General features: G+C 41.8%; 1 protein-coding gene across 4 annotated transcripts in view; it reads right to left on the bottom strand.

The window, feature by feature from the left end:
- Positions 1-22,547, bottom strand: part of atp8a1 (ATPase phospholipid transporting 8A1) — a 474,917-nt gene that overhangs the window by 382,642 nt on the left and 69,728 nt on the right. For 3 of the 4 annotated variants that reach the window (XM_041186502.1, XM_041186517.1, XM_041186510.1), the window contains exons 2-4: positions 19,020-19,134; positions 8,946-9,045; positions 5,620-5,718 (exon numbers count right to left, since the gene is read on the bottom strand). In XM_041186502.1, coding sequence (XP_041042436.1) covers positions 5,620-5,718; positions 8,946-9,045; positions 19,020-19,134 — 314 coding nt within the window. Of the gene's footprint in view, positions 1-5,619; positions 5,719-8,945; positions 9,046-19,019; positions 19,135-22,547 lie in introns of those variants that run through there. The other variant, XM_041186527.1, reaches the window with a different exon arrangement.

Consider the following 22,547-nt stretch of genomic DNA (forward strand, 5'->3'; position numbering starts at 1 on the left):
GATAGTTTTTTAGGCCAGTACGTTAAGGAACCAGCTAAGGAACAGGCTATTCTAGATTTGGTATTATGCAATGAGAAGGGGTTGACTTATCAAGAAAGGCTAAACAGGTTAGGCATTTATTCATTTGAATTTAGAAGAATGAGGGGTGATCTTATTGAAACGTACAAGATTCTGAGGGGCCTTGACAAGATAGATGTTGAGAAGATGTTTCCAACATTGAGGCAATCTCGAACTAGGAGCCATAGTTACATAATAAGGGGACACTCATTGAAAACTGAGATGTGAAGGAATTTCTTCTCTGAGGGTAGTGAATGTCTGGAATTCTCTACCATAGAGAGTTGTGGAGGCTAGATCACAAAGTATTTATGAAAGGAGGTAGATAGATTTTTGAAATATCGGGGAGTTGAGGGCTATGAGGAGCTGAGGAATTGAGGCCTGGAGCATATCAGCCATGGTCTCATTGAATGGCGGGGCTGGCTTGAGGGGCCGAATGGTCTACTCCTGCTCCTATTTCTTATGTTATGTAATTAATAATCTTGTTATGCAGGGCCCTTTAGGGAACAGAGGCCATAACATGATAGAATTCTTCATAAGGACCGAAAGTGAAGCAGTCTGATCCAAATCTACGGTCCGAAATCTTAAAGGAAACTATGAAGGTATGAGGTGTGATTTGGCTAAGATAGATTGGGGAACTTCATTAAAAGGCATGATGGTGGATAGGCAATGACTAATATGCAATGCAACACTTATGCATTCCTTTCTGGTGCAAAAATACAACAGGAAAAGTGGCCCACCATGGCAAACAGAAGAAATTAAGGATAGTATTAGATCCAAAGAGGAGTCACATAAAGTTGCTAGAAAAAGTAGCAAGCCTGAGGATTGGGAGCAGTTTAGAATTCAGCAAAGGTGGACCAAGAGATTCATTAAGAGGGGAAAAATACAGCATGAGAGCAAACTTGCAAGGAACATAAAAGCAGACTATAATAGCTTCTATAGATATGTAACAAGAAAAAGATTAGTGAAGACATATGTAGGTCCCTTATAGTCTGAATTAAGAGAATTTATAATAGAGGACAAGGAAACGGCACAGCAATTAAACAACTACTTCATTTCTGTCTTCACAGAGGAAGACACAAATAACTTCCCAGAAATGCTAGGGAACTAAGGGTCTAATGAGGAAGAGAAATTGAAGAAAATTAGAATTACTAAAAAATTAGTGCTGGAGAAATTAATGGGACTGAAAGCTGATAAATCCCCAGGGCCTGACAATCTACATCCCAGGGTACTGAAGGAGGTGGCCATGGAAATAGTGGATGTGTTGGTTGTCATTTCCAAAATTTTGTAGATACTGAACAGTCCCAGCAGATTGGAAGGTGGTAAATGTAACCCCACTATTTAAAAAAAAAAGAGGAGGGAGAGAGAAAACAGGGAATTACAGACCGGTTAGTCTAACATCAGTAAGAAGGGAAAATGCTGGAGTTTATTATAAAGGATGTGATAACAGGACACTTAGAAAATATCAATGGGATTAGAGAAAGCCAACATGGATTTGTGAAAGGGAAATCATGCTTGACAAACCTGCTAGAATTTTTTTGAGGATGTAACTAGCAGAATAGATAAGGGAGAACCAGTGGATATGATGTATTTTGATTTTCAGAAAGTTTCTGATAAAAGTCCCACATAAGAGATTAGTGAGTAAAATTAAAGCACATGGGATTGCGGATAATGTATTGGCATGGATTAAAAATTGGTTACCAGACAGGGAACAGAGAGCAGGAATGAATGGGTCTTTTTCAGAGTGGCAGGTGGTGACTAGTGGTATACCACAGGGATCAGTGTTTGGGCCACAGCTATTCGCAACATATATCAATGATTTGGAGGAGGGAACCAAATGAAATATTTCCAAGTTTGTTGACGACATGAAACTTGGTGGGAATATGAGTGGTGAGGGGGATGTTAGGAGGCTTCAAGGCAATTTAGACAGGTTGGGTGAGTGGGCAAAAACGTGGCAGATACAGTATAACGTGGATAAGTGTGAAGTTATCCATTTTGATTGGAAAAGCAGAGTGGCAGAGTATTATTTAAATGGTGATAGATTGGGAAATGTTGACGTACAAAGGGACCTGGGTGTCCTTGTACACCAATCACTGAAACCAAGTATGCAGGTGCAGCAAGCAGTCAAGGTGGTTCAGTTCTGTTGAAAGGTCATGATGACTCGAAACGTCAACTCTTTTCTTCTCCGCCGATGCTGCCAGACCTGCTGAGTTTTTCCAGGTAATTCTGTTTCTGTTTTGGCAAATGGCATGTTGGCCTTCATTGCGAGAGGACTTGAGTACAGGAGCAAGGGTGTCTTACTGCAGCTGTAGAGGGCCTTGGTGAGGCCACACCTGGAGGGAGTAGTGTGTGCAGTTTTGGTCTCCTTACCTAAGAAAGGATATACTTGCCATAGAGGGAGTGCAGGAAAGGTTCACCAGATTGATTCCTGGGATGGCAGGGCTGTCATATGAGGAAAGATTGGGTCGACTGGACCTGTATTCATTGGCACTTAGAAGGATGAGAGGGGACCTCATTGAAACGTATAAAATTCTGACAGGGCTGGACAGACTGGATGCAGAGATGTTGTTTCGTCTGACTGGGGTTTTTAGAACAAGGAGCCAAAGTCTCAAGGTATGGGCTAGGCCATTTAAGACTGAGATGAGGAGAAACTTCTTCACTCAGGGCGGTGAACCTGTGGAATTCTCTACCACAGAAGGCTGCGGAGGCTAAATCACTGAATATGCTTAAGAAAGAAATAGATAAGATTTCTAGACTCTAAAGGCATCAAGGGGTATGGGGAGAGAGCAGGAGTATGGCATTCAGATAGAGGATCAGCCATGATCATATTGGATGGCGGAGCAGGCTCAAAGGGCCGAATGACCTACTCCTGCTCCTATTTTCTGTTTTCTATTAATTCCAGAAAATGAATTCCTTAATTATAGTTTCCTGTTAGCAAACCAGCTCTTTTAAAACTGTACAAGATTTGGGCCCTGTGCCTCAGTGCTGAGACCTGGGACATCCTTGAGAACAGGCCTCTTTGGATGGAGCCAGCAAGATCCTGATGCTGATAGTAGGCTTCAGGAAAGTGAGAAGGGAGTAGGTGCAATCAGGTCTCGGGCTGGGGAGGATCCGTGACTTGGAGGATGTTCATGATGGGCATTCATGTTGGGAACTCAGGCAAGTAGGATTGGAGACTGGCCTGCAGCTTTCAATTTGGGATCGGGAGGAACAGGCCTCTATTTTGCTATGTCTGGGGGCCTTGATGCCAATTAACCCCACTTTGTGCTATGCAATTTCAGCATGCGGCAAGTTAAATGCTGGGGCATTCAAAATAACACTAAATATTGCCGATTTTCAATTCTGCTGTCTTATCTAATATAGAAAGCAACGTATGTGCTTCCTGCCTGCCACATTGAGATTTTAATAGGCCGTTTACCAACCAAGAAAAATGCTCAACTTGGTTGAATTTCTAGGCCTTGGTTTCTTCTGTGGTAGCGCACAGATTAACTTATTCCTGTAAAATTTCATTGTATGATATTTTAAAAGATTCATTTATTCATTTAAAAAGAATAATGCAGAATAATTTGGAGTCTGGGTGGAGGACAACTTTCGCAAAATACTTTTGGAGATTATCAGTTAGGTTAGGGTGAGGTGATGGAAGGATTTTGAGTTAATGGAAACTGGAGGACAGAGTGATGGTGGTTCAAGGCTATGCCAGAATTAACTCAAGCTGAAGAGTTGTGTATTACCTAAAAGTTCTGTAAAATTAAGAGAAAAAGTTGGAGAGGAGAGAATTAAAGAAATCAATTCCAGGGAGATGAAGGAACAAATGGGCAGTGGTCCTTAAGTGACAGGGTGCAATGTTGGTGACCAAAAGGTAGGTCAGCTCAGAAGTCATGTTTTACATGTAAATGTTCCAGATCACAGCATGGAGAGAGCACTTAATGGTGGACAAGAGTCAGTATAGATCTGACTTCAGAAAAAAACTGAAAAGTTATCATACTAAAATTTTAACATGGCTTTTTCTCTATTTCTCAGATGCTGGCTGACATATGGTGCATTCACTGCATTTTCTGTTCTTTATTTCAAGATTTCCAGTACCGTATTTATTATTCTTTTTATCTCACAGGTTAACTGTTTTCAACACATATGGCAAGATGCTTTCCTTAACATTTCAAAACAACTAGCGCTTAGAGTATCATTCACATTTTGTATGTTATGATATGTGCCACTCTGCCTCCAGTTGAAAGGCCACTTCTCTTCCTAGCTACGAATCACTGAATTGCAGATGAAGCAAACCTCCTAAATTCCAAAATGGTTGGAGACATTCAAATATAACTAACGGCTAAAAATAAGCCAGTGAGAAATGCTTGCTGTAGTGAATGGTTCCATTCCTCAATGCGTCTAACATACTTGATGCAGCCATTGGATTTATTCTCCAATATTGCATGCTAGAGATGCTTGATGGTCAGGAGTGTGATGGAATACTCTCTATTTGCCCGGATGAGTGAAACTCCAACAACACTCAAGAAGCTCGACATCATTCAAGACAAAGCCCATTCGATTGACACCCCATCCACAAACATTAACTCCCTCCAACACCGTCGCAAAGTGGCAGCTGTAAGTACCACCTACAAGATGCACTGCAGGAACTCACCAAGGTTCCTTAAACAACACCTTACAAACCCACAACTGCTGCCATCGAGAAGGACAAGAGTAGCAAACAGATGGGAACACCACCACCTGAAAATTCCTCTCCAAGCCATCCTGACTTGGAAATATATCACCCTCACTGTCGCTGGGTCAAAATCCTGGAACTCCCTCCTTAAGAGCACTGTGGACTGTAGCAGTTCAAGAAAACAGCTCATCATCACCTTCTCAAGGGCAATTAGCAATAAAAGCTGGCCTTGCCAGGAACTCCAACATTCCATGAATGAATTAAAAAGTGGTCACTGGGTTTTCTTCTCAGCATTTCTATACACTTTGAAAAGCATAAATATAGTACATAGCAAATCTCAACAGATTTATTCATATAGGCAGTTACTAAATACTTCTGAGGGCAGCCTTCTGTCCCACAAGATGATGGTTTGCACCTTGATGGTCATCTGTGTTAAACATCACCTAGTGTGGCCCAGGAACCCCATTCTGGGATGGCAGTCTCTGCTGCACTTGCTGGGTTAAGGAGGATTACCTGGCTTTTTTTCTCCTAGTCCTCTTCTCAGCCAGCTGAGCTTTCCATTTCTTCTCGCCATTATTTCATAACTTGGCAGTCAAGGGTTATGGTGGGGGCAGACAGCAAAGCGGAGTTGAGACACAATCAGATCAGCCATGATCTTATTGAATGGTGGATCAGGCTTGAAGGGCTGAATGATCTACTCCTACTCCTAGTCCTATGTTCCAATAAGTCAATAATCGAGAATCACACTAACATAGACTCTTGGGTTATTACCAATTAAAATTCAAAAAGCGTTTTTCTTTTAGTATTAATTTGTTCCAACCGAACATCTCTCTTACCTGAGCAATGTCCAAACACATGCAGAAAAATAATTGCTGTAACAACATATTTAGTGGGTGATCACTTACAATATCTTCTATGATTTCTTTTACTGCAGCCACAAGAAGAATGAACAACAGTGGGACCAATGTTGTGTAACGGCCAGTAGGGGAAACATCAGGGATTTGCTAGACAAAAGAGGAAAACAGGATATAAATATACAAATTACCACACTGCAGAATATTCTAATTACCTTCACATGTACACAATATTACATAACGCTAGGGTTGAACATTTGGTTCAATTTACATTTTTAGCTCCAGAAGACTGAAATCAGGTGCAGTGGAGGGGTCAAGAGAGGGGTAGTTCAGGTAGAGCTAGGCATTGCCAGCAGATATATGAAATCAGGCATTGCATTTATGGATGGTGCTGCTAAGCTACAGCAGAATCACACAGAATCTCTCAGTGCAGAAAAGGCCCTTCGGCCCATCGAGTCTGCACCGGCACGTGAGAAACACCTGACCTACCTATCTAATCTCATTTACCAGCACTTGGCCCATAGCCTTGAATGTTATGACGTGCCCAAGTGCTCATCCAGGTACTTTTTAAAGGATGTGAGGCAACTTGCCTCCACCACCCTGCCAGGAAGTGCATTCCAGACCGTCACCACCCGCTGGGTAAAAAGGTTTTGCCTCACATTTCCCCCTAAACCTCATGCCCCTCACCTTGAACTTATGCCTCCTCGTGACTGAACCTTCGACTAAGGGGAACAGCTGCTCCCCATCCACCCTGTCCATGCCCCTCATAATCTTGAACACCTCGATCAGGTCGCCCCTCAGTCTTCTCTGCTCCAATGAAAACAACCCAAGTCTACCCAGCCTCTTTTCATAACTTAAATGTTTCATCCCAGGCAAAATCCTGGTGAATCTCCTCTGCACCCCCTCCAGTGCAATCACATCCTTCCTATAATGTGGTGACCAGAACTGCACACAGTACTCCAGCTGTGGCCTCACCAAGATTCTATACAACGCCAACATGACCTCCCTACTTTTGGAATACATGCCTTTATTGATAAAGGCAAGTGTCCCATATGCCTTTATGTCCCCATATCCATTTAGACAAGTAATAGATGGGGCCAAGGATAGATGCATGGGGGTAATGGTGCGAGAGTAGGAAGAAATTCCATTGCAGGAAGTTCTCTGGCTACGAACTGATAGACATTGTTGTGACCATGTAACAACAGCCCCATTCACCTGACAATGAAGGATAGGCATTCAGAGCGAATGATGTAATCAACTGTATCAAAGACTACAGACAGGTTACAAAGGATGAGGAATGACACTGCAGCATGATTAGTCACATAGGATGTCATGTGACTGATTTGAAGCGCGTGATGCTGGCAAAGTTGAAAGGAAGGGGACAGCACCAAAGGAAAGAGAACGGTTAACAATACCAGATAGTTATCTGGGAAACAAGGAAATTTCAAACGATTTGAAGCAGGAGCTCACAAACTATAAATCTATTTGTAGTTGTGGTGGAATAGAAGGACTCCACTGCTCATCTTTAAACAGTAGCATGGGATATTTTATGCCCAACTGAGAGGGCAAATGGAACCTCTGTTTAACATCTTGTCCAAAAGATGACATCTCTAATAATTTAGCACTTCATCAGTGCTGAACTGGGGAGTCTACTTAGACCATGCTTATAGAACAATAATACCAAAGATGTGTCTACCCAGCAAGTGGAAGGAAAATACTTCTAAAAAACAATTAAAATGCATTTGAAATAATGAAAAGCATCTTTGTCATGCTCTTGATTTGATTGGGTTGCCTTATCATCAAAATGCGACTATTCTTGCTGCTATTTTTAGTTAATCAAAATTGGGGAACAAAAGTCTAAATTATAGGTCTACAATTTGGGTCTGAGAGCAGGACTTACCGATTGCCTTCAGAGTTCTGTTTTTCCTGAGTTATTAGCTTGCTATTTCTGCTGTTGCATACTAATAAAGAATAATTTTGGGAACAGTACCATTGTTTCAAGTACCGGTAACTGGCACTTTAAATGTCATGACTATTACATCCTCAGGGTTTCACAATGTACTTCACTGTCTTATTAAAGTTACTTCTGGAAGGCTAATTTTTATGAAGACAAATCCAACAGTCATTTTGTGCAAGTACTAAAGCATAAACAGCAAACATGATGATAGCGAGTTTGTTTTGGTGTTATTTGAGGGGGAAATATTGGTTCTGTGAAGGGAACTTGGCCAAACTGAGGACCCCCACAACTTTTCAGGACACTCGTAATAACTAGCCAGCCTGGTGCTTTACTGGGGCCCCATCAGGAAGGAAAGTACATACATTCCATATCAAGAAACAAAGATTATCTGCACAGACTTCATGATTACCTAATTTGGAGTTTTTAATTTGGGTTTTCCACACATCAGACACTAGCGCAAAATGTAATTCAGATAGGCCAGTTAGCTTCTGGTCAGAGTGGTATGTAGCAATATTTGGTGTCAGCATCATTTAATTGTGCAAACATTTCCTCTACTAATTTACATTATCTTACAGTTATGTGCACTGAACACCATCTGCCTTTCTTTTGTCAATTTACTTAATTTATCCATGTCACTTTAAATGCTATACATCTGTCACACATTGGCCCCATTTCCTGGCATGAACAACTATTCAATATTAAGTATAAACGGCAGAAAACCGAGAGAAGTGAAACTTTCATATACTCAGTCCCATCACTTCCTGTTTTGTTAAACTGGTTTTCAATCCAGTTGGCTAATTTGCCATTAATTTCAAGAGCTTTAATATGCAGTTTCATCATATATTTACATATACATATGTTTTATGTATTAGAATACTTGAATCTGCAGTATCATTCACCACCAGGGAAGCATTCTTTATTTTTGTTACATTCTCATCAATTAGTAGCTCAAGTGCTTAAGCACTAAATCCTTAATCAAGTTCAAATTATATGGCTATCTACTGTTCCAGTGAATTGGTGCAGCCAATTTATTAGAAAGTATATGGGGAAAAACTGTCTCTACAGGAAAAGGGCAAGAAAACTGTACAAACTGAAAATTAAATCCAGTCAACATATCACAAAAATCAGGAACACATTATGTCTACTAACATACAGTTTAGAAGAAGGAGTAGGCCATTCAGCCGCTCGAGCCTGCTCTGCCTTTCAACATCATCAGAGCTGATCTGATTGTGGCCTCAATTCCACATTCCCAACTACCCCTGATGACCTTTTGCATGACAGGGAAAAGGACGGCGAGGGAGGGAGGAGGGAGTTTTGTTTCAGTAAAACATTCCAGATTAAGATATTTTTCATCAATATCTAAAATGAGAAAAAATATTTATAAATTATAAATGAATTTTATGCAATTAAACAAGCTTACCTGGAGAAGAGCTATGAAAAGGAAAAAAGAATTGGCTGCTCTCCTGAACTGCGAGTATAGGAATCTCGGTAAGAATGTGAGTGGATTGTATTTTGCGGTGCTAAAAAAAGAGACAGAAAAAAAATATTTCACAGGTTTTAGGCCAATTAATTAGAATGAATTTAGATAATGTGTTTTTACGTTGGGGAATTTCTCCACCATCTTAAGCTTTATTTGTATACAGATGCAAATGAACACACCGAGTACCAAATAATTATTTGCCAGAGTGAGCATGTAAGCATATGAGCTTTTACCAAGAGCTGAAGCATAAGAGGATGAACAAACGGTACATTGCTCTGTGCAGGAACTATTATTTTCAATGGAAGAATTAATAAATTGATCCACTAGCTACTTCACTCGGACAATAACAGTCAGTCTTTAGTTCAAAATCTGATGGGAGTCACAAAATTGATTAATGACACCTGCTCTCTGGAATATTAGTGCACACTTCAATGTGCAGTATGTATCTGAACACAAATTAAATTCAATCATATTGTCACCTGTGGTTCACAAAATTATTTAAGCAGTAAGTTGATAGTGTAAACAGATTACTACTACTTTGCAATTATTACAGCTGAAAAGTGGGCAATATTGTAACACAAACATAATTTTTTACGTTCAGTTTTTTTGTCAGATGGCACGTATCTCATTTGGATCTTGTTCAGCTCTGAAATTAAACTAGAGTGATACTAGATTTAGCATCACATCATCTAGGGTCAAGTACGAAAGACAGATTAGCTGTACTGTAGCACTTTTATTCATTCAAATAATAGGAAAACCACTGCAAACACAACTTGCAACTTTACAACAAACTCTATAATCGTATATTATTTCAGATGATCATGAGATAGTTAGGAAGAGTGAGGAGCAACAAAAAGTCAAGCTCATAGGAACAATGCACGAGACCCGAAAATTCTACAGCCCTGGGAGAAAGTGTGGATACAAGATCAACAAAATGAAGGCAGTGTAATACGAAGAGCTCCACACCCAAGATCTCATAGAATTGAGACGAACAAGGGAAATATCAGAAGGAACCGAAAAGCCTTGATATCATATGGAAGGAAACCAATGGAGCCTTGAACATACTATGTCGATCCAGATGGAGACAAGGAACCAGAAACAGGTAGACACTACTACCATCCAGATGAAAGAAACTGCTGTAGAATGAGAAAGTGCCTCAACCTCAAAATGAAATCAGGACCAGATCAGGGAGATTGATGAAGGCGCTGCAGAGACTAACCCTGTGAAGTCTGAGACTTAGGGGAGTCGGTGGAGTGGTGGCACTGTCACTGGGCTAGTAATGCATAAACTCGTGAGGGGGGGGGTCCCGGGTTTGAATCCACCATGGCAGATGATGGAATTTGAATCCAATAAAAATCTGGAAGTAAAAGTCTAATGATGACCATGAAACCATTGACAGTTGTCGTAAAAACCCATCTAGTTCACTAATGTCCTTTAGGGAAGGAAACCTGCTGTCCTCGCCTGGTCTGGCAATGTGGCTGACTCTTCAATGCCCTTTGAAAAAGCCTAGCAAGCCATTCAGTTGTAGCAAACTGCTACGAAGTCTATAAGGAATAAAACCGGACAGGTCACCTGGCATTGAACTAGGAACCAGAAATTACAACGGCAAACTCAGCCCAGTTGACACTGCAAAGTCCTCCTTACTAGCTTGTGCCAAAATTGGGAGAGCTGTCTCACAGATTAGTCAAGCAACAGCCTGACATAGTCATACTGACTGAATCATACCTTACTGACAACTTGGGGGAAGCACTGAGGGTGGCACTGAAGTCCCTCACCAGAGGACATTCTATGTCCATCACCAAGAGTAGCTCGGGTAGCACCACTATGGACTTAGCTGGCCGAGTCCTAAAGGGTATAGCTGCTAGACTGGGTCTGTGGCAGGTGATGAGGGAAACAAGAGGGAAAAATACACTTGACCTCATCCTTACCAACCTGCCTGCGGCAGACGCATCTGTCCAGTACAGTATCGATAGGAGTGACCATCGCACAGTCCTTGTGGAGACAAGTCCCATCTTCACATTGAGGATACCCTCCACTGTGTTGTATGACACCACCACCATGTTAAATGGGATAGATTTCGAACAGCTCTAGCAACTCAAGACTGGGCATCCATGAGGCACTTTGAGCCATCAGCAGCAGCAGAATTGTACTCACAGTCTGTAACCTCACGGCCCAGCATATCCCCCACTCTACCATTACCATCAGGCCAGGGGATCAACACTGACTCAATGAAGAGTGCAGGAGGGCATGCCAGGAGCAGCACCAGGCATACCTAAAAATGAGGTGTCAACCTGATGAAGCTACAACACAGGACTACTTGGGTGACAAACAGCATAAGCAGCAAGTGATAGACAGAGTTTAGCAATCCCACAACCAATGGATCAGATCTAAGCTCCACAGTCCTGCCACATCCAACCATGAAAAGGTGGACAATTAAACAGTTCACTGGAGGAGGAGGCTCCACAAATATCCCCATCCTCAATGATGAGGGAGCCCAGCACATCAGTGCAAAAGATAAGGCTGAAGCATCTCAACCTCCTTCGGAGGTCCCCAGAATCACAGGTGCCAGTCTTCAGCCAATTCAATTCACTCCACATGATATCAACAAATGGCTAAAGGCACTGGATACTGCAAAGTCTATGAATCCTGGCAATTTTCTGACTTGTGCTCCAGAACTTGCTGTACCCAGCCAACCTGTTCCTGTATAGCTACAACACTGGCATCTATGGAGCAATGTGGAAAATTTCCCAGGTGTGGCCTGTACACAAAAAACAGGACAAACTCACCTGGCCAGTTATCACCCCATCAGTCTAATCTCAGTCAGCAGTAAAGTGGTGTAAGGGCTCATTAGCAGTGCTATCAAGCTTAGCAATAGCCCGGCGCTCAGCTTAGGTTCCGCCAGGGCCACTCAGTTCCTGACCTCATTATAGCCTTGGTTCAAACATGGACAAAAGAGCTGAACTCCAGAAGTGAGATGAAAGTGACTGCCCTTGGCATCAAGGCAGCATTTGCCCAAGTATGGCATCAAGAAGCCCCAGCAAAACTAGAGTCAATGGGAATTGGGGGAAATTCTCTGCTGGTTGGAGTCAGACCTAGCACAAAGGAAGACGATTGTGGTTGTTGGAGGTCAACCTTCTCAGTTCCAGGACGTCATTTCAGGAGCTCCTCAGTGTAGTGCTCCAGATCCAACCATCTTCAGCTCCTTCATCAATGAACTTCCTTCCATCATTAGGTCTAAAGTACAGATGTTTATTGATGATTGCACAATGTTCAGCACCATTCATGACTCCACAGATACAGAATCAATCCATGTCCAAACGCAGCAAGGCCTGGACAATATCCAGGTTTTGGCTGACAAGTGGCAAGTAATTTTATATTATGATTACAAGTCCTATTAACACTGAGGGCTAATTTAGCAATTAAAAAAATATAAATGTCATTACCGAAATGGCCAAGCTACTGCTGGCTGGCATCAATGAGCAGACTTCAGGGAGGTGGTCAAAAATTTTCTGTGTCGTAAATAAACTAGTTACGTAAAAACACACACAAGATATGTTACGAAAAGGGGAGAGATGTGGGATAATTTTCCCTTTTTCCTACTTCTCAACTGACCACAAAAAGATATATTTTAGAGAAAAAAACATTTTAACCCTTTAAGTGCTGTGACTTTAAAGAACAGGTTTTCTGGCAAGTTTAAATCAGAAGGATAAATGTTTATTTCTCAACATCTGAAAATGTATGCAACAAACACCCACTCCTCATCCACAAAGACACACAAAATGATAATTTCCAAATATGTAACATGCACTTGGATTACTTAAAGTCATGAAAGTCAATATTACTGTTTTCTTAAGGTGGTAGTCAGAGTGCTGCAGGCTTGAAAATTCTCTTCCACTTCATTGAAGGAAAAACAAAAACAGTTGGAGGTTTCTGGTGTTGCATTCATCAAACAACAGTAAGTTTCTGGCTTCTCCAGTCAAGCGCTATGTTTAAGCCCCTGACTTAAAACAAAATTATAATCCGCAGGGGCAAGAAAAGCTCCACTTCTCTGCCTGTGATGACCATTGAGAGGCAGGATTATTATGTTCTTAGGACAAGATGTATTCCCTCTGAGAACTTTGAGCCTGGCCTGTCCTCGGGGATTAATAGGGCACTCTAGGTATTTTGTACCACAAGCCAGTTTCCGTTATGTGACAACAGTATTAATGTTTTCCATTGCCCACACAATGGGTTGATGGCTGAGCAATTTGCCACACAATGAATGGTGTTTGATAACTCAACAACATCCCAGGCATGAATAGCCTGCAAACTGTCTTTATTTGTAATTCCATCTTCAAGGGGCAACAAGTCTAACAGTCATTGTTACTTTAAGTCACTTCAATGGATGGTCCTCTAAGGTCACATATGCTAATGCCTTTCCAGAGGCAATGCTCAGGCATGTCTGTCTTTGTCTATAGATGTTGCTAACTGAATGCCTTCTGGAATTGCATATAAAGTTTCTCATAAGAGATTGTTACCAAAAGTTGAAACTCATGGAACTGAAAGAAATCATTGACCTGGTTAGGAGATTGGATGAGCAGCAGGAGACAGAGTAAGGATAATGGCAAATTGGCAGGATGTGACTAGTGGTGTGCCACAAGGATCTGTGCTGGAGCCTCAACTATTCAATGTATTTGTTACCAATTTAGATGATGGGATAGAGAGCCACATACCTAAGTTTGCCAATGACCTAAGGAAAGGCAGCATTGTAAGCAGTGTAGATGAAAGCATGTAATTAATTAGAAAGTGATATTAATAGATTAGGTGAATAGATAAAACTGAGCAGAACTCAGGGAGGTACTCAAAAATCTTCTGTGCCATAAGTGTGAGTGCAAATTGGTTACAAAGAAACATACACATAGGAGGTAAGAGTGTGCCAAAATAAAAGTAAGCTATGGACGACACAAGAAGTAAATGGCAACATAAAGCTAAAAGCATATATAAACTGCAATAACGAAAAAGCACGGTTCTTCATGATTGAGAAATACAAAGAACAAAAGGAGACAAAAAATGATACGAGCTACAAAAAGCAATACGAAAGGAAACTTGGAAGGGAAATCAAAATCTAGAGGTTTTTTTGTAAATTATATGGTGAAAAGGAAGTAGACAAGTGTGAGGTGTCCACTTTGGACACAGGATACAGAGTACTTTCTAAATAGTGAAAATATATAGATAGTAAAAAGCTAGAAACTGTGGAGATCCAAAGGGATTTAAGCATCTGTGTACATAGATCGTTAAAATGTTATGGTCAGGCGCGGAAAATAATTAAAATGGCTACTGGAACACTGGTCTTTATACCTAGAGAGCTAGAGTACAGCTATACAAAGCCCTGGTTAGGTCACACATGGAATACTGCAATCAGTTCTGGGCACCTTGCCTAAGGAAGGGAATGCACTGCAGATTTACCAGATTGCCCTCTGAAATGGCCTAGCAAGCCACTCAATTCAAGGGCAATTAGGGGTGGGCATCAAATGCTGACCTTGCCAGAAATGCCCACATCCCATGGAAGAGTAAAGAAAAAAACCCAGGGGTTTAATGCTGATTGAGGATGCAAAGAAAGTAGCCAAGAAGAGACTGAAATGATACAGTTATCTGTTGTAGAGAGAGAGAAAGAAGACATGGTGAGGCAAGTGATGGAGTTGGGGCAGCCAGAAAAGGAAAAGAGGAAGGCCCAAGGCCAGGCGGAAGGATGGGGTAGCGAGAGACTTAAATGCAGCGGGTTTGGAAGAGAACCGGGTGACTGACAAGAGAAGATGGATAAAGGCAATCAACCAGCATGAGGCGACCCCCAAATGAAATGGGAGAAGATGAAAGAGGATAACTGGACTCCAAGGTTAAATTACAAGATGCTACACGAACTGGGGTTATGCTCTCTGGTATTGAACTGACTGAAGCTTTCAAGATATTATGAATGGCCTCTTTCTGTGCTGCAAATTTCAATGTCTAGGATATTAAGGTGAGTTGATAGGGTAAAGATAGGGAACCTATTTCTCTTATTTGGGCAGCCTAGGACCAGGGAACATAGCCTAAAGGCTAAAGCCAGGCATTGCAGGAGCAAATTGGGGAAATACTTCTACACAAAGGTTGGTAGAAGTTTGGAACACTCTTCCACAAATGGAAATTGATGCTAGGTCAATTATTAATGGCTTTGATGGAGTAAATAAGGAGAAAAAAAACAAAAAAACTGCGGATGCTGGAAATCCAAAACAAAAACAGAATTACCTAGAAAAACTCAGCAGGTCTGGCAGCATCGGCGGAGAAGAAAAGAGTTGACGTTTCGAGTCCTCATGACCCTTCGACAGAACTTGTGTTCGAGTCCAAGAAAGAGTTGAAATATAAGCTGGTTTAAGGTGTGTGTGTGGGGGACGGAGAGATAGAGAGACAAAGAGGTGGAGCGGGGGGGCGGGGGTGTGGTTGTAGGGACAAACAAGCAGTGATAGAAGCAGCTCATCAAAAGATGTCAACGACAATAGTACAATAGAACACATAGGTGTTAAAATTAAAGTTGGTGATATTATCTAAACGAATGTGCTAATTAAGAATGGATGGTAGGGCACTCAAGGTATAGCTCTAGTGGGGGTTTTTTTTATATAATGGAAATAGGTGGGAAAAGGAAAATCTTTATAATTTATTGGGAAAAAAAAAAGGGAAGGGGGAAACAGAAAGGGGGTGGGGATGGGGGAGGGATCTTACGACCTAAAGTTGTTGAATTCAATATTCAGTCCGGAAGGCTGTAAAGTCCCTAGTCGGAAGATGAGGTGTTGTTCCTCCAGTTTGCGTTGGGCTTCACTGGAACAATGCAGCAAGCCAAGGACAGACATGTGGGCAAGAGAGCAGGGTGGAGTGTTGAAATGGCAAGCGACAGGGAGGTTTGGGTCATTCTTGCGGACAGACCGCAGGTGTTCTGCAAAGCGGTCGCACAGTTTACGTTTGGTCTCTCCAATGTAGAGGAGACCACATTGGGAGCAACGAATGCAGTAGACTAAGTTGGGGGAAATGCAAGTGAAATGCTGCTTCACTTGAAAGGAGTGTTTGGGTCCTTGGACGGTGAGGAGAGAGGAAGTGAAGGGGCAGGTGTTGCATCTTTTGCGTGGGCATGGGGTGGTGCCATAGGAGGGGGTTGAGGAGTAGGGGGTGATGGAGGAGTGGACCAGGGTGTCCCGGAGGGAGCGATCCCTACGGAATGCCGATAAGGGGGGTGAAGGGAAGATGTGTTTGGTGGTGGCATCATGCTGGAGTTGGCGGAAATGGCGGAGGATGATCCTTTGAATGCGGAGGCTGGTGGGGTGATAAGTGAGGACAAGGGGGACCCTATCATGTTTCTGGGAGGGAGGAGAAGGCGTGAGGGCGGATGCGCGGGAGATGGGCCGGACACGGTTGAGGGCCCTGTCAACGACCGTGGGTGGAAAACCTCGGTTAAGGAAGAAGGAGGACATGTCAGAGGAACTGTTTTTGAATGTAGCATCATCGGAACAGATGCGACGGAGGCGAAGGAACTGAGAGAATGGGATGGAGTCCTTACAGGAAGCGGGGTGTGAGGAGCTGTAGTCGAGATAGCTGTGGGAGTCGGTGGGTTTGTAATGGATATTGGTGGACAGTCTATCACCAGAGATTGAGACAGAGAGGTCAAGGAAGGGAAGGGAAGTGACAGAGATGGACCACGTGAAAATGATGGAGGGGTGGAGATTGGAAGCAAAATTAAAAAATTTTTCCATCAAACCCCTCCATCATTTTCACGTGGTCCATCTCTGACACTTCCCTTCCCTTCCTTGACCTCTCTGTCTCAATCTCTGATGATAGACTGTCCACCAATATCCATTACAAACCCACCGACTCCCACAGCTATCTCGACTACAGCTCCTCACACCCCGCTTCCTGTAAGGACTCCATCCCATTCTCTCAGTTCCTTCGCCTCCGTCGCATCTGTTCCGATGATGCTACATTCAAAAACAGTTCCTCTGACATGTCCTCCTTCTTCCTTAACCGAGGTTTTCCACCCACGGTCGTTGACAGGGCCCTCAACCGTGTCCGGCCCATCTCCCGCGCATCCGCCCTCACGCCTTCTTCTCCCTCCCAGAAACATGATAGGGTCCCCCTTGTCCTCACTTATCACCCCACCAGCCTCCGCATTCAAAGGATCATCCTCCGCCATTTCCGCCAACTCCAGCATGATGCCACCACCAAACACATCTTCCCTTCACCCCCCTTATCGGCATTCCGTAGGGATCGCTCCCTCCGGGACACCCTGGTCCACTCCTCCATCACCCCCTACTCCTCAACCCCCTCCTATGGCACCACCCCATGCCCACGCAAAAGATGCAACACCTGCCCCTTCACTTCCTCTCTCCTCACCGTCCAAGGACCCAAACACTCCTTTCAAGTGAAGCAGCATTTCACTTGCATTTCCCCCAACTTAGTCTACTGCATTCGTTGCTCCCAATGTGGTCTCCTCTACATTGGAGAGACCAAACGTAAACTGGGCGACCGCTTTGCAGAACACCTGCGGTCTGTCCGCAAGAATGACCCAAACCTCCCTGTCGCTTGCCATTTCAACACTCCACCCTGCTCTCTTGCCCACATGTCTGTCCTTGGCTTGCTGCATTGTTCCAGTGAAGCCCAACGCAAACTGGAGGAACAACACCTCATCTTCCGACTAGGGACTTTACAGCCTTCCGGACTGAATATTGAATTCAACAACTTTAGGTCGTAAGCTCCCTCCCCCATCCCCACCCCCTTTCTGTTTCCCCCTTCCCTTTTTTTTTCCCAATAAATTATAAAGATTTTCCTTTTCCCACCTATTTCCATTATATTAAAAAAAAACCCCACTAGAGCTATACCTTGAGTGCCCTACCATCCATTCTTAATTAGCACATTCGTTTAGATAATATCACCAACTTTAATTTTAACACCTATGTGTTCTATTGTACTATTGTCGTTGACATCTTTTGATGAGCTGCTTCTATCACTGCTTGTTTGTCCCTACAACCACACCCCCGCCCCCCCGCTCCACCTCTTTGTCTCTCTATCTCTCCGCCCCCCACACACACACCTTAAACCAGCTTATATTTCAACTCTTTCTTGGACTCGAACGCAAGTTCTGTCGAAGGGTCATGAGGACTCGAAACGTCAACTCTTTTCTTCTCCGCCGATGCTGCCAGACCTGCTGAGTTTTTCCAGGTAATTCTGTTTTTGTTTTAAATAAGGAGAAACTGTCTCCAGTGGCAGAAGCATCGGTAAATAGAGAACACAGATTTAAGGTGATTGTCAAAAGAACCAGAGACAACAGGGCTTTTTTTTTTAAAAACACAGCAAGTTGTTTCAATTGGAAATGCAACAAGACACATTTGGAAGCAGATTTGGTGGTAACATTCAAAAGGAAATTGGATAAATGCTTGAAGGGAAAAATTACCAGGCTATGGGCAAAGTGATCGGAGTGGGACTAGGTGGATAACTCTACCAAAGATCAGCCAATTGGTGTCTTGCTGTACTGTGTCATTCTATAAAGATAATCTACATTCACCAATTTTCTCACTTCATCAAAAGTTCCCTGTTCCACATTATTAGATGATTAGTAACTAAAGACTTTGGTAAATCCCTCTGGAGGTTCTCTTGCCCAAAAATATGATGTTAGTGTATATGCCATTTTCCTGGGGCTCTCCCAGTTATGGCAGACAAGTGGGAGAATGCACATAGAAATTCACATTGAACTTTCCACTACATGGGCTATTAGTAGGCATCTTTTTTCTTGTGTCAGATATGACCTTTGGTCAAATGCATACATTTACTATTTATTAAATAACATCAGGAGTTAACAATGGATATGGAAATCTTTACATAAATGGGATAATGCAATTAATATGCCAGATTAAGTAATGCTGCACATGAAGGACAATGAGTTCTCTGATGTACGGTTGAGGAGGAAAAAGCAATAAGATCACAGATTTTAACTAGAAAGCTAATTAAAATTATTCCCACCTGACGTGATTGCTACAAAATTTTGTTAGCTGAGGTCGGTTAATAAATATTGTTCTCATATCCTCTTGATCAGCCAATGAAGTTTTCTCTGAGGCATCCTCAGTTTTCTCATAACCTTTGAAAGAACAAACCAAATATAAATGAGAATGGAGGAGGAGAAAAAGGGAGAGAGGCAGGCATGGTCCATATAGTCCCTAATCAAACCACAATATTTCCTAACATATTAATTGGATAAAAACATCTTTTTAAACACAAACATTTTCAATAACATTCCACATACATACTGCAAATCTGCTTTCTTTTAAAACCTTCCCCACATTTCAGCTGGGTCAAGTGTAGATGCCTGTTTCTTGTGAACAGGTATAATTCTTAATTTTAATTTAAGGTACAGATTAAGTAGAAGTAAAGAGCTAATATGTTCTCTGAAAACAAGCATAAGAGTAGATGACACAAATACAGAATTTGCAAACCTTGAGCAAGGTTGGAGGTTCAATAAAAAGTTTCTTCTTTTTAGACAGTGGGCATATGGAACAGATTCCCAGAAAAAGCAGTCAATCAGCACTTTCAAAAAGGAGCTGGGCCAATTAAGAAAGGGACACATGGAAGGGAGGCGGAGTGGGAAGTTATGATTCCCTAAAGAGGGAGGTCAACAGGTAGAATAGAAAGGAACCCATGATGGAACAATCCTATTTGGGCTCTGAATGGAGCTGGCTCTCGGGTTAACTGGCCTTCCTTGCCCTGCATTTTCATGACAATCTTTAAAAAAAATGTTATAAACTTGTCTCAAAATGATAATGAACTTTCTTTGGGATAGGCTATGCTCATCATGGAGGGTCATCGACCTGCAACGTTAACCTTTTCTCTCCACAGATGCTGCCTGACCTCCTGCATATTTCCAAGATGTAGTTTTTATTTCAGATTTCCAGCATCGGCAGTGTCATGTCCAGTAAAGATATCATATTCCTAACTTCCAAGATACAGGCTTTATAAAATGTGGACATTTTGAAATTTAAAAAGTGGACAATGTGGTACAAAGTTGTCCACCATGGGTCAGATGATTCCTGCACAAAGATTAACTCAGGATGCTGGAAGTTCTTAAAAGTGGTTAGAATGTTTTCCCTTGCAAAAAAATTCAAAATGTGAAACCACTTTGAATTTATATTTCCTATTGACTGGGTATTTACCAAAACTCAAAATCAATAGCCCCCTCTGACTCAGTTGTCTGCAAGCTCAACACAACAAAGAGAGGGGTGGAGAAACCAGTTTAACACAAGCAGATGTGAACAACCATCATTCACACCCTATTATGTAGCAATGACTTCTAACTTTGAATCCTTTGTGTGGACTATTGAAGTATTGATCATGTAGTGACATAATCAAAACTGATTTCAGATAACAAATCTCATTACTCCAGAAACCAGCCAGAGAGGGAGCAGTTTGGAAATCAAAATCACAAGAGGGACCATCCTCCAAAAATTGAACAGAAACCTGCTGGAAAAACTAGTCAACCCAGGCAATGAGAGGGGGAATAGTTTGTCTGCACCTCCAAAGATTAGTTTCTACAGAAATTCAGCCACGACTTTGTTTAGAAACCCAGAGGCTTCCAACTTCCATTCACCCAAAGAGCCATGAGAAAGAACCCATCCAGGCCTGAACGCATGCATCTTAAAGGACTAAATTTAAACATATGATTTGCTTCTTGTTAATAACCTAAATATATGTTTCATATTGTCTTTATTTGTGTCTGTGGCTGTGCGAGGGAGGGAGTAAGCATTTTTCAATGAATTTACATTTCAGGGTGTTATCTGAATAAAAATTATCTTTACTTCTGATTTAAACCTGCCCTAAAGCATGCTTTGTGTCTATTACTAAAAGTCACAATATCCAAAACATTAAAACATTTCCTGTGTACACACATCTTGTTCCAGACAATGGGAAAAGTTATTCCACACTTCTGTCTGTAGTTTGTTTTTGTTAGTAAACCCTTGAGTGTTAGAATTAAAAATTAATTTTCGATTTAGTCTAATTTCTGATCATTGACCTGACCACCACAACAGCCTTCAATTCTGACAGTTTATTTCTAAAGCTTTTAATTTTAACATGCACGCTCAAGCAAGGGTTAATTCAGTTCAATTAAGTTGCCTATGTCTGTAATAAAAAGCTAAATGTGCACTGTGATTGGCCAGCATAAAGTTCTGAAATATTACTACTATCGAACATTCTTTATCCATACATCCGAAAACCGAACACATCCAAAAACCAAATGTTTTTTTGAACGGACGTGAATCTGAATGTTAATAAAGCAACGTAATATTATATTACAGATGTAATAATGTTAACAGGTAAGAATTAGGGTGTTAAGAGAGCTGGCAAATGGAGAAACAACCTAGTATTTGTAGACTATAGCTGGCCTTGGCTTAGGCTATTGTAGTGTAAGTAGTTAACCCTTTGGGGGTCAGTTAGCTCAGTTGGCTGGACAGCTGGTTTGTGACGCAGAGCCAACAGCCTGGGTTCAATTCAGGGAATCCATGAATTGTTCTCAACTTCACCCCTTCCCTGAGGTGAGGTGACCCTCAGGTTAAATTCACCACCAGTCTTCTCTAATTAGAGAGTAACCTATATATATGGCCCTCCGGGACTACGATGACTTTCATTTTAGGCCTAGTCGTACACACTGTATTCACCTACTGTATACACGGTAGCTATGTCATATCCGAATACCGAAACGCAATTGGCCCAAGGGTTTCAGATGAAAGGCATTCAGCCTAGATACCATAGATTTATATTAGAATGAATGCCCCACTTGAAGCAATATAAACTGAATTCAATCTCAAGTGAATTTTGTTGCACCATATATCACTTGTGCCACGAGCAGTAGGTTTGCTTTAAAATAAAGGTTACAAATATGCTGGATACCGAGATTCAAAAACCAAAACAGGAATAAAAAGTATTAGCTCCTGAAACAAAAAGTACATTGAAGAGTAGAAAAACTAGAGTAATTTCACACTGCACAACAGATAATTTTGTAGATTAATAGACTGATCTTGGCAGTTCCTCTGTATGATCAGACAATCTGGACTTCAATTAAAAACTAGCTAAGATTCTCATAGTGCAATTCAGTGACCCTTTCATTACATGTAAAATCTATCTTCTGAAAAAGAAAAAGAAAATAAGCCAAATAAGCCAAATTGAACAGTTAACCCACTGCATCACAGCAACAATGACAGATTTTTTTTTTGAGGCAAATGACCCAGGTCTAATTTTACACAATTCCTTGCAACCAAATTAGGAGCAACACTGGCATTTGACCTGAATTTGTCTCTTAGAAGGAATTTTCACTAGTTCTACCAATGAACACACAGGCAAGTCTGAGATTTCATCAAATTCATAATACACATAATTTAATTACCATTAATTTTATTTTTATTCATTCCTGGGATGTGGGCATCGCTGAGTAGGCCAGCATTTACTGGCCTTCCCTCTTTGCCCTTGAGAAGGTGGTGGTGAACTGCCTTCTCGAGCTGCTGC

Source organism: Carcharodon carcharias, chromosome 1 (assembly GCF_017639515.1).
Source record: "Carcharodon carcharias isolate sCarCar2 chromosome 1, sCarCar2.pri, whole genome shotgun sequence".
Classification (NCBI taxonomy): domain Eukaryota; kingdom Metazoa; phylum Chordata; class Chondrichthyes; order Lamniformes; family Lamnidae; genus Carcharodon; species Carcharodon carcharias.